Source organism: Cherax quadricarinatus, chromosome 29, assembly GCF_038502225.1.
Source record: "Cherax quadricarinatus isolate ZL_2023a chromosome 29, ASM3850222v1, whole genome shotgun sequence".
NCBI lineage: Eukaryota > Metazoa > Arthropoda > Malacostraca > Decapoda > Parastacidae > Cherax > Cherax quadricarinatus.
The window spans coordinates 4,041,139-4,059,742 of NC_091320.1; the positions used below are offsets into that span (position 1 = coordinate 4,041,139).

General features: G+C 40.6%; 1 protein-coding gene across 2 annotated transcripts in view; it reads left to right on the forward strand.

The window, feature by feature from the left end:
* LOC128690483 (uncharacterized) overlaps positions 1-18,604 on the forward strand; it is a 487,473-nt gene that overhangs the window by 299,569 nt on the left and 169,300 nt on the right. For both annotated transcript variants that reach the window (XM_070089605.1, XM_070089606.1), the window contains exon 2: positions 2,341-2,454. In XM_070089605.1, coding sequence (XP_069945706.1) covers positions 2,341-2,454 — 114 coding nt within the window. The remainder of the gene's footprint in view (positions 1-2,340; positions 2,455-18,604) is intronic.

Here is an 18,604-nt window from a genome sequence, read left to right on the forward strand (position 1 = left end):
GTGGAGGTGGTGGTGGTTTTGGTGGTGGTGGTGATGGTGGTGGCGGTGGTGGTGATGGTGATGGTGGTGGTGGTGGTGGTGATGATGGAGGTGGTGGTGGTGGTGATGATGGTGGTGGTGGTGGTGGTGGTGGTGGTGGTGATGATGGTGGTGGTGGTGGTGGTGGTGATGGTGGTGGTGGTGATGGTGGTTATGGTGGTGGGAGTGGTGGTGGTGGTGATGGTGATGGTGGTGGTGGTGATGGTGATGGTGGTGGTGGTGGTGGTGAGATGAGTGGAGGTGGTAGAGTGAGTGGTGGTAGAGTGGTGGTGTGGAGTAGTGGTGGTGGTGGTGGGTGGTGGAGTGGAGAGTGGAGTGGTGGTGGTAGAGTGGTGGTGAGGTGGAGTGGTGGTGGTGAGTGGTGGTGGTGGGTGGTAGGTGGTGGAGTGGTGGTGGTAGAGTGGTGGTGGTGGAGTGGTGGTGGTGGAGTGAGTGGAGTGAGTAGAGTGGTGGTGGTGGAGTGGTGGTGTAGAGTGGTGGTTGTGGGAGTGGTGGTGGTAGAGTGGTGTGTGGTGGGAGTGGTGGTGGTGGTGGTATGGTGGTAGAGTGGTGGTGGTGGGTGGTGGTGGTGGTGGAGTGGTAGTGGTGAGTGGTGGTGAGTAGAGTGGTGGTTGTGAGTGGTGGTGGTGGTAGTGGTAGTGGTGGTGGTGGTAGAGTGGTGGTGGTGGAGTGGTGGTGGTAGAGTGGTGGTGGTAGAGTAGAAGTAGTAGTAGTTGAAGTAGTGGTAGTAGAAGTAGTAGTAGTAGAAGTAGTGGTAGTAGAAGTAGTGGTAGTACCAAAGTAGTAGTAGAAGTAGTATTTGTAGTAGTAGTAATAATAGTTGTGGTATGTTTTGTCACATTACAGGTGTTGGTATTTATTTCCAGTGATTACTTGCCTATTCCTGTAACTTGATTAAGCCCTCCTGTAACTTGATTAAGCCCTCCTGTAACTTGATTAAGCCCTCCTGTAACTTGATCAAGCCCTCCTGTAACTTGATCAAGCCCTCCTGTAACTTGATTAAACCCTCCTGTAACTTGATTAAGCCCTCCTGTAACTTGATTAAACCCTCCTCTAACTTGATTAAGCCCTCCTGTAACTTGATTAAGCCCTCCTGTAACTTGATTAAGCCCTCCTGTAACTTGATTAAGCCCTCCTGTAACTTGATTAAGCCCTCCTGTAACTTGATTAAACCCTCCTGTAACTTGATTAGGCCCTCCTGTAACTTGATCAAGCCCTCCTGTAACTTGATCAAGCCCTCCTGTAACTTGATTAAGCCCTCCTGTAACTTGATTAAGCCCTCCTGTAACTTGATCAAACCCTCCTGTAACTTGATCAAGCTCTCCTGTAACTTAATCAAGCTCTCCTGTAACTTGATTAAGCCCTCCTGTAACTTGATTAAGCCCTCCTGTAACTTGATCAAACCCTCCTGTAACTTGATCAAGCCCTCCTGTAACTTTGATTAAGCTTTCCTGTAACTTGATCAAGCCCTCCTGTAACTTGATCAAGCTCTCCTGTAACTTAATCAAGCTCTCCTGTAACTTGATTAAGCCCTCCTGTAACTTGATCAAGCCCTCCTGTAACTTGATTAAGCCCTCCTGTAACTTGATCAAACCCTCCTGTAACTTGATTAAGCTCTCCTGTAACTTGATTAAGCCCTCCTGTAACTTGATTAAGCTTTCCTGTAACTTGATCAAGCCCTCCTGTAACTTGATCAAGCTCTCCTGTAACTTAATCAAGCTCTCCTGTAACTTGATTAAGCCCTCCTGTAACTTAAGCCCTCCTGTAACTTGATCAAGCCCTCCTGTAACTTGATCAAGCCCTCCTGTAACTTGATTAAGCTTTCCTGTAACTTGATCAAGCCCTCCTGTAACTTGATCATGCTCTCCTGTAACTTAATCAAGCTCTCCTGTGACTTAATCAAGCTCTCCTGTAACTTGATTAAGCCCTCCTGTAACTTGATCAAGCCCTCCTGTAACTTGATCAAGCCCTCCTGTAACTTGATTAAGCTTTCCTGTAACTTGATCAAGCCCTCCTGTAACTTGATCATGCTCTCCTGTAACTTAATCAAGCTCTCCTGTGACTTAATCAAGCTCTCCTGTAACTTGATTAAGCCCTCCTGTAACTTGATCAAGCTCCCCCGTAACTTGATCAAGCTCTCCCGTAACTTGATCAAGCCCTCCTTTAACTTAAGATACTAAAAAAAAAAAAAAAAAAACGGAAAATTATGAAAACCAAGCCTTTTTTTTTGACTTACTTTCTGCCTTACATACTTGTCTTTCTGCAGTGTTGCTCGCTAATAGGTGTGTGTGTTGTCCACAGGTGTGGTGGAGGGGAAGGCTAGATACCTCTCTCACTATCCTCTGCCTGACGACTACCTGACGCCGGCCGTGGATCCCGACACACCTGACTTTGATGCAGATGTTAAACTACCAGGTATGTTACCCGTAGATATTATTCCATTCATCATTTTTGATATCTCTCTCTTATAGCTGTCACTCTTGAGCGATTACAAGCGTGAACATTTTCTGTATTACCTACGGTGACCCTCGGCTCGGATGGTAGCGCACTCAGCTCACACACACAGTGTCTGTGGATCTACCCCTGGTATGGGTGGAAACACTGTACGCGTTTCCTTAAGATACCTGTTGTCACTGTTCACCTAGCAGTAAGTAGGTACCTGGGTGTTAGCCGACTGGTGTGGTTTGCATCCTGGGGACAAAATTACCCCGAGTTGCGGGAAATGCTCTACATAACCAGGTGCTTTATATATAGTGTGCTATTGATGTTAGCTATAGTCTGTATAAACTGTATCATGTATTTGTAGGAATAAAGAACATTATTATTATTATTATTATTATTATTATTATTAGTAGTAGTAGTAGTAGTAGTAGTAGTAGTAGTAGCAGTAGTAGTAGTACTAGTAGTAGTAGTAGTAGTAGTAGTAGTAGTAGTAGTAGTAGTAGTAACAGTAATAGTGGTAGTGATAACAGGAGTAGCAATAGTAGTAAGAGTATTAATTAAGATAGAAGTGATGTTAGTAGTTGTCGTAGTTTGGGCTCCAAGAACTCGATAGCCATCAAGAATTGCCAAAAGCCTTGTCATGAGACTTACGTATTCTATGGCGAAGAAGCCTAGACACTCGAGTCATCCCACTCATTAAAAACCATTGAGGTGGCAGTAAAGCAATGGCATAAAAACTGAAGATTATTAGCCCTAGTAACCCACTCTGTCACGATCTTGGAAAGGGGTTGAAGAAGCAAGCTTACGAGTCTCGTGGAATTATAGCAATTGCACAACTCAGGTCAGCATGGGTTTACAACAGACTCTTGCCTTTTGCAATAAGTGGACCATTAGGGCATGAACATGGATGCACTTGACAACAAAATATTTGCAGATGTAGCATACACTGATACCACGGGCAGGGTTAGAACCCGCGAGGCGTTAGCCACTAGGCCAGGTAGCGGGTTCTAACCCAGCCCGTGGTATGGTTTGTCTGCAATCGTGTCATTATGATTTCTTGATTCAATTAACTATGTTGCACAGGGTATGGAAAAAAAAGTGTTAGCATACACTGATTTTGCAAACGCCTGTTAAAAGTGCGACCACAGGGTAAATACATACACAAATACCTGCAAAAGGAATAACTGGGAAGATAGGCAGATGGATATTTAACTTCCTAACAAATATAACCCAAAGAGTAATGGTAAACGGAAGGAAATCAGGAGCTGCTACAGAGGAAAGCTAAGTCCCCAAGGTGCGGTACTTGGTCCACTTCTCTTCCTCCGTCTCATATCTAGAGTGGGACATAAATCATGGCACTGTATCATCCTTTACAGACAATACTAGAATCTGTATGAGGTATACATGGAAAATACAATGAGTCTTCAGGCTGACATGAAACCAATTCTTTCACGGAAGATACAATGAGTCTTCAGGTTTATATAAACCAAATCTTCCGGTGGGCCAATGACAACAATTAGACGCTTAGGTGAGGAAAATTTTCAAGTACTACGTCACGAAAGGTTGGAGGAAATGAAAAGTTCGGAGAACAAGACAAACTCAAACCACGAAATAGAATGTAAGTCAAATGTGAGAGACCTGAGAGTCGGATAACTAGAACCTTCAAAACAAGAGATGACATACCAGTAATGATAGTCTTCAGGTCACTCGTTCTCTCAAGTCTGGAGTATTGCTGTGTACTAACGACCCCATTCAAGGCAGGTGAAGTTACTGAGTTGGAGAATGTACAAAGAACCTTCACAGCTCACAAACTCAGTCAAGCACTTTATCAGGAGTGTTTGAAATTCCTAGAACTCTACTCCTTAGAACGTAGGCGATAAAGATGCCTCATAATCTACACCGGGAAGATCTTGGAGGGATTATTCCCAAATCTGCACACCGAAATAACTAACATATTGACAGAAAATGTTTGGCAGATGGAGCAGGATGTTTCCTATGAATCTGTTTACAAGGAATCCTATAGACACAGCCATCAGCATTCTGGCGGAAATTCTTAGTAAGTTTTATAACTGTACCAAGATTTTTAAATAAAACTTGGATTTTAAAATTCTTAAGCAAAGAAGGTTTATCAACAAAGTTTTAATGATAAAGTAGAACCAACATATTGTTGAATATGGTTCTTTGTTCTTTTTAACAATGTATAATGTTCTTCTGGTAATTTTTAAAGACTAGTCAACTAATTTTTTGGGATATTTTAGATCATATGAACTCTGGGCTGCAAGTGCGCAGATCTCTCAAAAACATAAAGGAAAATACAGAAAGTTACATTTTGACATGATGTGGATAATAGTGTACATAAGAGCAGTTGCAATATTTGTATATTTTATGCATAATTTTAATTTAAATTCATGGTTAACCTTAATATTTAATATACTTAAAAATGCCACTGAGTTTTGTTCAACAGTAAATATTCTAGATGAAGTTAGACTATTTAATTTATGTAGGATTTAGGATTTGATTTATATATACTGTTTATTTTTGGGTATTTAGCATAGATCGTCATTAACATATCTGTAATAATTAGTTTTATCATATAGAATTCTGTTAAGCAGATTTGTTTAGTAAAAATCCATATACAAATGGCTAAGGACTGGTGAGAGAGGATCTCCTATTGCCATACCAAACTTCTGAGTGTAAAACTCACCATTAAACACAAACCTTGCAAAACGATGCAAAGTTTAATGAGCTCAATGATAGTTGACACAGGCAATTCTAAATCGTAATTACAGAAGTCTTCAGATAGGAAACATAATAATTCAAAAAACAGAGACGTTTGTGAACAACAATGTGCAATCAACACTAACCACACTAACAATTTAAGCTAGTAATGCTAATTAGTTTGTCAAACATATCAATATCACACTTAGCATTACAATATATCTACAAGTATTTTTAGGTAATTTTTAGGTGATTGATCCAATGGAGCGAATTTGAGTTTGGCTTTATTAACTGACTATTGTGTTTTGATTAATCCATAAATATATGGAAAAGATTGCTTTGCTATAATGGTTTATTTTAATTAGTTCATCTTTGCCTTTCATTAGTCGTTTTGTTACTGTTATTATTAACTGTATTTAATGGATTCTTTTTAATTTGCAATACATAACTACTTCATTCACGAAATTATTCAACTCACTTTAGTAGTTAGTGTCTACTTAGTAAAATGCAAATTTTTATTATTTTTTTTAAGGTTTTTCCTGTCTGAAAATAATCCGAGTCATATAAAAATCTTAATATAATAAAAATTTGCATCTTACTAAAGTAGACAAAATAAACGTAACAATAATTGTGAAGAGAATTGATTACCACCAAGGTAAGAAAAATAATCTATTGAATGTAACAGATACTTAATGTATAATCCATATATATATATATATATATATATATATATATATATATATATATATATATATATATATATATATATATATATATATATATATATATATACATATGTCGTGCCGAATAGGTAGAACTTGCGATCTTGGCTTAAAAAACAACGCTTATCTTGCCATATAGGACAAGCGAAAATTTGTGTATGCAATATTTTCGCCAAAATCATTCTGAACCTAACGAAAAAAATATATTTCACTGTGTTTGTTTAGTATTAAATTATTGTAAACAAATCTAAAATATATATAGTTGGGTTAGGCTAAAATAAATTGTTCTTGTTATAATAATGTTAGGTAAGTTTTCTAAGATTCTTTTGGTGCAAAATTAAATTTTTTTACATTAACATTAATGAAAAAAATATATCTTTAAGCGTATAAGAAATTTTTTTAGAAAGGAGCTAATTTTAAATGAGTTCTTGCTAATTGACCAGTTTTACATATTCGGCACGACATATATATATATATATATATATATATATATATATATATATATATATATATATGATTAGCAGACCTACTGACTGAGTCTTATGTTAAGGCTGAATTACTGGACATTCTTCTTACCTTCTACTCTACAGTCTACATATGGCTTCCTCTGCATCAATGTTAGTGTCAATTTTCTCCATGTGGGTTCGTTAGGGTTAATGTTCGGTCTTTATTGCACAACACAAATAGTTAATGGTCAAAGTCGGTCCCAAACGTCGTGATATGTTCCTCTCTCCTATGTGCGTGTTATTCTTGTATTGTTCCAGTCATGGTATTGTTCCATTTTATTCTCTTTAATACACTGTTGTGAGAGTTGTGAACTGTAATTCAGGACACTTAAAGAACTTAAATTCAACTTAGCGAGTGAAATATAAGAATAACTTTGGAAATAAAGAGAATAATAGTCACTTTGGAAATAAAGAGAATAATAGTCACTTTGGAAATAGAGAGAATAATAGTCACTTTGGAAATAAAGAGAATAATAGTCACTTTGGAAATAGAGAGAATAATAGTCACTTTGGAAATAGAGAGAATAATAGTCACTTTGGAAATAAAGAGAATAATAGTCACTTTGGAAATAAAGAGAATAATAGTCACTTTGGAAGTATATGACCATAATTAACGGGCCAATATGCTGGTAAATAAATATATTTTAAACACATTACTGTAGCTTTGGTTACGAAGTTTCTATATAAATTAAGTTTTTGCAACTTTCTCCATTATTAATACACAAGTATGATAGTGGTATATATTACAATAAATTATAATGAAAATTTGGAGAGAGAGTAGAATGAAGAATATAGTGAGACAGACGTACGTGAATGTAGAATGAATATAGTGAGACAGACGTACGTGAATGTAGAATGAATATAGTGAGACAGACGTACGTGAATGTAGAATGAATATAGTGAGACAGACGTACGTGAATGTAGAATGAATATAGTGAGACAGACGTACGTGAATGTAGAATGAGAATATAGTGAGACAGACGTACGTGAATGTAGAATGAGAATATAGTGAGACAGACGTACGTGAATGTAGAATGAATATAGTGAGACAGACGTACGTGAATGTAGAATGAATATAGTGAGACAGACGTACGTGAATGTAGAATGAGAATATAGTGAGACAGACGTACGTGAATGTAGAATGAGAATATAGTGAGACAGACGTACGTGAATGTAGAATGAAGAATATAGTGAGACGTACGTGAATGTAGAATGAGAATATAGTGAGACAGACGTACGTGAATGTAGAATGAAGAATATAGTGAGACAGACGTACGTGAATGTAGAATGAAGAATATAGTGAGACAGACGTACGTGAATGTAGAATAAGAATATAGTGAGACAGACGTACGTGAATTTAGAATGAGAATATAGTGAGACAGACGTACGTGAATGTAGAATGAGAATATAGTGAGACAGACGTACGTGAATGTAGAATGAAGAATATAGTGAGACGTACGTGAATGTAGAATGAGAATATAGTGAGACAGACGTACGTGAATGTAGAATGAGAATATAGTGAGACAGACGTACGTGAATGTAGAATGAAGAATATAGTGAGACAGACGTACGTGAATGTAGAATGAGAATATAGTGAGACAGACGTACGTGAATGTAGAATGAGAATATAGTGAGACAGACGTACGTGAATGTAGAATGAATATAGTGAGACGTACGTGAATGTAGAATGAGAATATAGTGAGACAGACGTACGTGAATGTAGAATGAGAATATAGTGAGACAGACGTACGTGAATGTAGAATGAAGAATATAGTGAGACAGACGTACGTGAATGTAGAATGAGAATATAGTGAGACAGGCGTACGTGAATGTAGAATGAGAATATAGTGAGACAGACGTACGTGAATGTAGAATGAAGAATATAGTAAGACAGACGTATGTGAATGTAGAATGAGAATATAGTGAGACAGACGTACGTGAATGTAGAATGAGAATATAGTGAGACAGACGTACGTGAATGTAGAATGAGAATATAGTGAGACAGACGTACGTGAATGTAGAATGAGAATATAGTGAGACAGACGTACGTGAATGTAGAATGAGAATATAGTGAGGCAGACGTACGTGAATGTAGAATGAGAAAATAGTGAGACAGACGTACGTGAATGTAGAATGAAGAATATAGTGAGACGTACGTGAATGTAGAATGAGAATATAGTGAGACAGACGTACGTGAATGTAGAATGAAGAATATAGTGAGACAGACGTATGTGAATGTAGAATGAGAATATAGTGAGACAGACGTACGTGAATGTAGAATGAAGAATATAGTGAGACAGACGTACGTGAATGTAGAATGAGAATATAGTGAGACAGACGTACGTGAATGTAGAATGAAGAATATAGTGAGACAGACGTATGTGAATGTAGAATGAGAATATAGTGAGACAGACGTTCGCGAATGTAGAATGAGAATATAGTGAGACAGACGTACGTGAATGTAGAATTAGAATATAGTGAGACAGACGTACGTGAATGTAGAATGAGAATATAGTGAGACAGACGTACGTGAATATAGAATGAAGAATATAGTGAGACGTACGTGAATGTAGAATGAGACTATAGTGAGACAGACGTACGTGAATGTAGAATGAAGAATATAGTGAGACAGACGTATGTGAATGTAGAATGAGAATATAGTGAGACAGACGTACGCGAATGTAGAATGAGAATATATTGAGACAGACGTACGTGAATGTAGAATGAAGAATATAGTGAGACGTAGGTGAATGTAGAATGAGAATATAGTGAGACAGACGTACGTGAATGTAGAATGAAGAATATAGTGAGAGACGTACGTGAATGTAGAATGAAGATTATAGTGAGACAGACGTACGTGAATGTAGAATGAGAATATAGTGAGACAGACGTACGTGAATGTAGAATGAGAATATAGTGAGACAGACGTACGTGAATGTAGCATGAAGAATATAGTGAGACAGACGTATGTGAATGTAACATGAAGAATATAGTGAGACAGACGTATGTGAATGTAACATGAAGAATATAGTGAGACAGACGTACGTGAATGTAGAATAAAGAATATGTTAAATGAGACACCCAAAAATTGAGTTTTAAAAGCAATATTCGGATAATCATCATATATTATTATTCCTGCCTGACCTGAATCAACGCTTGTGTGGGAAACCAATCACTCAGTTTATTCAGTTACTCAGTTTTAGATAACAGTTGTCTTATTGTAACATAGTCTATATCTTATATAGTATATGGTAAATTACCTAGGATAACTCTAAAAAGTTAGTGACATTTCTATTAAGGTCCATTTATTGCGATATTGTTGCCAGATATGTTATTAATGGCTGCGATGGCATTTCACATTACGATGCCTGTGACAGGTCACCTTGTCCACGTCAGACTCCCCCTCAGGTCTCGTGAAGGGTAAGGGGTAAGTGCGGATAGAAGAGCGTGGGTGGAGAGGGAAGAGAAAATGCTGGCGCTAAACCCGCCCGCAGGGCAGTGCGTGAGTGTTTGATGTTTGCGGTCATGACGGTCTGCCTGTAGTAGGTTCGCCGGTCTTGTCCCGGCCTGGGTCTTTTCCAGGTGGTGACCCAGCGAACGGTCTGCCGGTGGGAAGCGAGGACCTGCAGAGAGAGAAAATCGCGAACCCCAAAGGAGAGAGCACAAGGCACCTTGATTGTGACTGCACCAAGATGTCTCTTCTATGGATAGCTGTGACGAGGCTGGCGAGCAGTGATGAGCAGTGATATTTATTGCCTGGGAAAAAACAGAATATCTTTAATGTCTGACTTATAGCACAGGTCTATGGAGACAGCTCCCCTAGCGAGAGTTATGAGAAACAGATATGATGTAAGTTTATTCAGGTACAGGTATACACAAATGCAGTTGCATGAATTATCATACATGGCAGTATATATGAAGATTACCTAGGGTAACCCAAAAAAAAAGGTCAGACGACGTGACTTATTTCTATTGGGCATACTGTCTACAAATGTTACACGCCTGCAATGTTACACGCCTGCAATGTTTCACGCCTGCAATGTTACACGCCTGCAATGTTACACGCCTGCAATGTTACACGCCTGCAATGAGCAAGAGAAATTCAAAGTTGAAAGGGTAGGTAGGAAGCTGGGTTTGGGGTAAGAGGAGAAGCTTTGAGGAGGGGTGGAGGAGGAGGAGGAGGAGGAGGAGGAGGAGGAGGAGGAGGAGGAGGTGAATGTGTTGTTAGAGGGTGTGGCAGTGGTGGTGGTGGCAGTGGTGATAATGGTGGCAGTGGTGGTAATGGTGGCAGTGATGGTAATGGTGGCAGTGGTGGTAATGGTGGCAGTGGTGGTGGTGGCAGTGGTGGTGGTGGCAGTGGTGGTGGTAGCAGTGGTGGTGGTAGCAGTGGTGGTGGTAGCAGTGGTGGTGGTAGCAGTGGTGGTGGTGGCAGTGGTGGTGGTGGCAGTTGTGGTAATGGTGGCAGTGGTGGTGGTGGCAGTAGTGGTGGTGGTGGCGGCAGTGGTGGTGGTGGTGGCAGTGGTGGTGGTGGCAGTTGTGGTAATGGTGGTGGGGTGCAACAGAGCGATGGTGGCTGCAAGAGTGGTGGAGGTTGAGGGTGATGGAGTTGCTTGGCGGTAGAGATTGCTGGAGGTGGAGGTAAAAGGTGTGAATCTGAGGAGAGTAGATGGGGAGGCAATGACTGGGATAGAAGGGAGGAAGGGATGACGACAGTGACGAGAATACTAGTACTAAGACTGGAACTGAGGTAGGTGGCAATATTAGTGTGGTGGAGGCGTGTCATCTCCCTGGCCGCCTGAACAGATAGAGCTATCTTGTAGGCGATTTCGTGAGACACTGTGGTGATTAAGGAGGTGATGTTGTTTCTGAGGACGGAGAAGCAGGATGGGAAAGGGTGTTAAGGGAGAGGGGTGAAGAGCACTGTGGAAGAGGTGGATGATAGTGGTGTGGAATTGGAGGCGAGAGTTGAGTGTATAGAGGCAGCGGTGAGCGAGGTGTGAACGCTAACTATAGCATTTGGAACACGCTCGGTTCCTTTTCAAGGACTGAGGGTGTTCTGTCCGTTTTGACAGGAGTTGCATGTAGCTGGGTGTATTCGTGAGTACCTGGCGTATTTGGCTGGGTTACGTTACTGCAGTTGATCCACTACTGGATGGAAACAGAGCATTGTGAGCAAATGTGTGTGTGGAGGAACAGGATGTTTTATCGTGGTCGAATTAGTAACATCTAAAACATTGTATGATGGCTGTGAAGTTGGCAACGAAGAGATAAGGAATCATAGTTTAGACCAGGGTTCCCCAATGTGGTCAATATCGACATCTAAGGGTCGATGGGACTATCAAGGGAGTCGATAAATGGCTGGGAATCAAAAGGGGGTCAGTAAATGTCTGGGGGACATACTTTACGTTGTGTACCTGTGACCTGCCACCCTAGTGACTTACGACTGAAACTCACCAATGGTCCCAAATCTGCACACAGAAATCACTCCCTACGAAAGTAAAAGACTGGGCAGGCGATGCAAAATGCCGCCAATAAAAAGTAGGGACACCATTGGTACACTAAGAGAAAACACCATAAGTGTCCGGGGCCCAAAACTGTTCAACAGCCTCCCATCAAGCATTAGGGGAATTGCCAATAAACCCCTGGCTGCCTTCAAGAGAGAGCTGGACAGATACCTAAAGTCAGTGCCGGATCAGCCGGGCTGTGGCTCGTACGTCGGACTGCGTGCGGCCAGCAGTAACAGCCTAGTTGATCAGGCCCTGATCCATCGGGAGGCCTGGTCATGGACCGGGCCGCGGGGGCGTTGATCCCCGGAATAACCTCCAGGTAACCAGGTAAGTATCAGTGCCCTGGTTGACGTTCATCAGATATATCCTTCCCATTAATGATAACGGTTTCACTAAAAAAGAATATGTCAAATCTTATATTTTTCATAATTTACCAATTTTTAAGAAGTCATTATTATAATTGTTCGTAGTATTATTAGTTAAAGTACTATTAAAGAAATTGTCATATAATAATTGTTTGGGGGTCGATAAACAAACTGAAACTTCCTGAAGGTGTCAATGATCTTAAGATTTTAGGGACCTTTGTATTAGGCACTAATGTCGTGTTAGAGTCAGTAAGAATCAGCAGAAGTTGTATCATAGTATAAATGGTTCACAATACCTAATAAAGGAATGAAGATTCCGAATGTTGTACATTTGCCTTATTAATAATCAGTGTAAGTTGTGCAAGTAAAGTCAAGATGGCTTGACAAAGCTCCTGGAGAGCGAAACGTTGCCACAATAAAATAACACATTAGTTGCACTTGTGTCCTTTTACTTTACATATTGTCGGTAATTCTACCAACTTTTATACAGAAATTGTACAGCTGATTTTGAAGAGGCTGGACGAGGGCGGTTTGTAAATATCAAGAGAAATGGTTTTCCAGTCAGATGTGTTTTGTATCAGGTCGGCTGTTGACAGAGAGATGGACGCCGTCAACATGCTTAGCAACAACTGGGCTCCTGGCCTGTGATCGGAAGACTCGTTGATTGCAAAGTCGGCCGAAGAGAGTTAGGAGCGGGAGTCTTTGTTAGTGTAGATGGAGTAAGATGTGGAGCCAAGTAGTGGCGTGAAGCTTGTCTAGATTCGCAAAACATTTATCAATGGAGCATGAGTCAACTGGAAGAGCAAGTTGGAGCGTTAAATGGAGTCAGTGTCCTGTTTAGAATAGGTATGAAGGAGAGTCTAGCTGCACTAAACATTGTGGTAATAAAATAAATCCAGAGGCATAAACAAGCAAGCGAAAAAGGGAGGTGTCGGAAATGTAAATACTGGACAAACCAAGACAATGTTCAGCAAGACAAGTATGTGGACACACGCAGTTGCCTGACACTACCTGAATATAGTTTGCGGAAGGTGTTTGAGATGCGTCAGAAAGCGTCGAGCACAAGGCTAGGAAGGACAGCTGTAGCCGGTAGATACCACAAGAGCAAGTCAAATTACGGTTGTCGTGTAATGTTGCACAAAATACAAAGGCAGCGCCCTACGTAGTAAGCCGTGCAAACAGACGCGTTCCCGGAAACATACGGGCCCGAGGGCGACGCCGTAACATCACAGAAGGATCAACAAACTCCAGCAGTAGTACAAAGAGTGTTTACATCTCGACCACCAAACCTGTTTCTGGCTGTACATGAGTGATATACAATACCGACAAGATGCAAATTAGACTCACGTACAACATCTGGGTATCTTTATTATAGACGTTTCGCCCTCCAGTGGCGAAACGTTTACAATAAAGATACCCAGATGTTGCATATGTATATAATTTTCTGTATAATTGTGTTTATTGGTAGTTAAACGTGCCTCATCCCGACATGGATCGCAAAGCGACAGCGGCAGAGAAAGTGTGTTGATACCTGTTAGTGCCTGACGTTTTTGCAATTCAAGATGTCAACGAAAATTGTTAGCTTCTTCGTGAAAATTTGGGTCTGTACCCCCAGCGACGTGTATGTGCTGGAGAGGGTTAAAGTGTGCTGGGCCTTTTAGGTCGACACTTTACAAATGGTATGTTTAGCAGCCCTAGGGTCGTTACATATTTTTCTATACTTTCTCCTGTATCTTTGCAGTTAAAGGCCTCATGATCCATTCGGACTTAGGTTTTGCTTTTAAAATAGTATTATTACTACTACTACTACTAATAATAAATAATAATATTATTTTTATTATTTCCATTATTTACATTGTAGAGTATGAGACATTTTTGTTTATCCCCAGAAAGCAAAATCGCTGCTCTTGGATGCTATCCCATTATAGATAATTTAATTATGTTACGTGAGCAGTAAAAGTATTGCTGGTCTGGGATATTCCTTCTCGGCTGGAAAGACAAGAGAGTAAAATTTATTTGATCAATAATAGTAAATGCATAGCTTTTCTAGTCTCAAAGTTCTCATAATCTAACCAGTCATTGTTCTGAAGGATCTCATAATCCATTTTTGTTCTGCAGGTTCTTATGATCCACCGAATCATTGTTCTTAATGTTCTTATAATTTCCAAGTCAATATATTGAATCGTCCCGTAGTTCCCTTAATCAACGTACTAATAACCTAACCATACCACGGGTGGGATTGAACCCGCGGTCAGAGAGTCTCAAAACTCCATACCGTCGCGTTAGCCACTAGACCAGCTAGCCACAATAAGATTCGTCCAACTAGGTATATTTCTACACCATAGGAAGGTTAGCACAGGCACCACTGAGACCACAAATGCAAGTTTTTACAGACGAATCTCCAGCTAGCATGGCCGTGACGAACTCTAGCTCAAGTGGTATGGTTTGTTTGCAATCGTGTTATTACGATTTCGTGAGTTATAATAACCTAACAGTTATCGTTCTGAAGGATGTCAGTTACTGACTTGAGTGTTTCCCTAATTCAACAATTCGTAATACACACAATTATTTTTCTGATGGTTGCAATATTCCCAGCAGTCATTGTTCCGAATAAAATCAATATGCAAACAATTTTCTTAATTAAATCCATATAATGTTTGTTATGAAGGTTTTATAATCTCAAATCATTGTCATGAAGGTTGTCATTATCCATCCAATGATTGTCTTGAAAGGTGCCGAATTCCAGTAATAATTAATATGGCCTTGGCTACATTTACAATGTTATAGCTTCTGAAACTTAAGTGAATTTGCGTCATTAGAAATTAAACGTTCATCTCACCCCAGGGTTAAGCATACACCGAACAATACGTTGTCACTTGACCACCTTACATCATCACCCCAACACAAGCACCCCATCATTAACACTCCAAACACCAACACCTCTGCATAAAGACCCCAGTACTAGCACTTCATTATTTACACCCTAACGCCAGCACCCCATTAACAAGTCGAGTAAGGGGAGCCGAGAATTAAGAACCAGGATGTGAGTGGGTCGAGGAATTTATATTACTAAGTAAAGATGAAAGATGAGTGATGGAAGAAGTGAAACAGAATGTATCTGTAGAAAGCATGGAAAGGGAGAGATTTGCTACAGCTGCCGATGGTTAGGTACAAATCCTGGAAGAGGATCTAAGAGAGCTGAGGAATTAGCTAGAGGAGGTAAAGGGAATAGGTATGAAGAGGAGGCTGGACTAAAAACAGTAAGGGAACATAAAGAAGAGAAGAGAATAAATAAGATCTTTGCAGATATGCTCTCATGCCCCTTGGAGGTGCAGAAGATAAATAAAGGAACTGTTCAGGACACAGAAACCTTTGGAAAGGAAGTGGGAAGAGAAGAGAAGGATGTTGCTGATTATCCTTGGGCTACAAGAAGCAAAACAGAGTTCTCATGAAGCAATGTGGATGACAAAGACCAAGAAATTCAAACCATCACTGAACTGACAGGTAGAAAGACCGAAGTAAACCAGTTGATAAATTTCCAGTGACTCGCAAAATATTTGAGGGGAAAAGATACGCCCAGGAAAACTAACCTACACAACAGAAATTCCAGGAGGCAAAATTATTAAACAGAAACCACGATTATGGCAGTCAGAAAGAAAGCCTTGTACCTCGATCGATAACGGAGAGGGAACAAGTGAGAGAGACAAAAACGAAAATGCCAGAGACGGGAAGGTGAGCCGGGAATGTATCAACAGGTGAAGTCTGGAAACTGAGTCTCTCTAGCGACGCCCTGGACACTCCAACACAGATTCCCTCCAGTCCCTACCTCATTTTTAAACTCAACCATGACTACACGTAGTTCAGTCGCTGCGTGATCTGAGAAACGTATCCCTGCATTCCTTAACCCCAGCCACCTCTATCTCAGTGCTGCAAAAGAAATAGTGCAGGATGGTGATATAATTGTAAAGCAGCGAAATATATAAATATAAATATGTATATGAGTAGTCGATTTTTCCACTGGGGGAGGAACTTCCGGTTGGGCCTTTCCCTGGGCGAGGAACTTCCGGTTTGGGCCTTCCACAGAGCGAGGAACTTCCGGTTGGGCCTTCCACTGAGCGAGGTATCCGGTCTAGGACCAGCAGCTGGAGGGTCACCTTTTCACACCTAGGTGTTACTTCCGGTTTTGACCTTGACCTCGCCCTCGAGACTACCTCACCCTTGACCCCCCCCCCAACCAATACCCCCACCCACGACTCCCCCTTTGCGACCCCCGTCGCGCCGCGCGCCCGCGCGCCCGCCCGCGCGCCCCGCCCGCGCGCCCCGCCCGCGCCTTCTGCTGCGCCTTCTGCAGCGTCGTCCGGATCGCCCCCGCGCCTCGAATTTTTTTTCTTATGATCTCCTTGGATCAAGTTTTTGGATTCCTCCCCTATGGGGTTTTCGATTTTTTTTTTGAATTTCATTTTCTTGTGCTCTCCATCTCCTCGGATCAAGGGTTTTGAATTTCTCCATCTCCTCAGATCAAATTTTTTGGGTACCCCTCCTTTCACCCCCATCCCCAAACAATTTCTCGAAATCAAATTCTCCATCTCCTTGGATCAAGTTTTTTTTGGGTACCCCTCCTTTCACCCCAAATTTTCTCGACAATACCATGACTCCATCTCCTCGGATCAAGTTTTTTTGGATCCCCCCTATGGGGTTTTCGAAATTCTCCATCTCCTTGGATCAAATTTTTGGATTACCCCTCCCACTTTCACCCCAAATTTTCTCGACAATACCATGACTCCATCTCCTCAGATCAAATTTTTAAGGTTCCCCCCTCCCTCCTTCCACCCCCCATTCCCAAAAATTTCTCGATAATACAAGTTTTTGGATTCCCCCCCCTATGGGGGTTTTGAATTTCTTATGATCACCTTGGATCAAATTTTTGGATTACCCCTCCCACTTTCACCCCACCCCCCCCCAACCTCAAATTTTTCTCGATAATACCAAGTTTTTGGATTCCCTCCTATGGGGTTTTCGAAATTCCTCGGATCAAAGTTTTTGGAATCCCCCCTCTGGGGGTAAGCATTCAAAATAGACTCCTCCTATGGGGGCATGCTTACTACAGGTCTAAACATCTTCCCCTTATTATTTTAAAATGAACTAAAAGTTTCCGCTCATTAAGTCAAATGAACTAAAAGTTTCCTCTCATTAAGTTAAATGAACTAAAAAAAGCGTTTACTCGGCGGTCAGTGACGTCACGCGCACACAGGTTGAATCAGGTCGGTCCTTTTAGTTCATTCAAGATAATAAGGGAACATAGTAGTGACGTCACGTGATGACCGCGCACACAGGTTGAATCTTGTCTACCCTTTTACCCACCCTCCCAAACCCTCACACTCCAACCAACACCTCACAATTTTCACTCATAACCCCCAATTTTTCTCGTTTTAACCCTTTTAGTTCATTAAAGTGGGGCACACTACATCAGAAAGTCACCACATCGCTTACATCCACTTTCGTTAAATTCACTACTCACAATTTTACATATTACGAAGTTAAATACGCACTTTTACTTTGAACATCTTCAAAACACTCTCATAAATCATTTGAATACTCACAAAAAATACCTTTATACATTTCCAAACAACACTGAAATACTCCAAAAACATCATTCGAACACCCCCAAATCATCTCTGAATACTCCCAGAACACCTTCATAAGTACTCTTGCACATCATTTGAACACCTTCATAAGTACTCTCTTAATCATTTGTACACCTTCAAAAAACACCTTTGAATACTCACATAAACACCCTTGAACACCTTCAAAACACCTTTGAATAACCTCAAAACACCTTTGAACACCTTCAAAACACCCTTGAACACCTTCAAAACACCCTTGAACACTCTCAAAAACAACATTTGAACACACTCAAAACACCTTTGAACATTTCCAAAACACTATTTGAGTACTCCCAAATAAGATTTGACATCTCTAATTTATCTGCACTTACACATTTCATTAAATTACAACTCATCCCCTCAGTCTCCAGACTAGGCATTTTCTCGTTTTTACCCTTTTAGTTCATTAAAGTTATTAAGGGGACACAATACATCAGAAAAAAGTCACAAAAACTAACTCAAACACTTTACTTTGAACACCCCCAAAGTACTCTCATAATCATTTGAATACTCACATAAACACCCTTGAACACCTTCAAAACACCTTTGAATATCGTTTTAAACTAATTTCATCACAACCCACTTATATCATCTTTTTTCGGTAACTCTAATTCGACTACACTACCCTCATCAATTACCAAC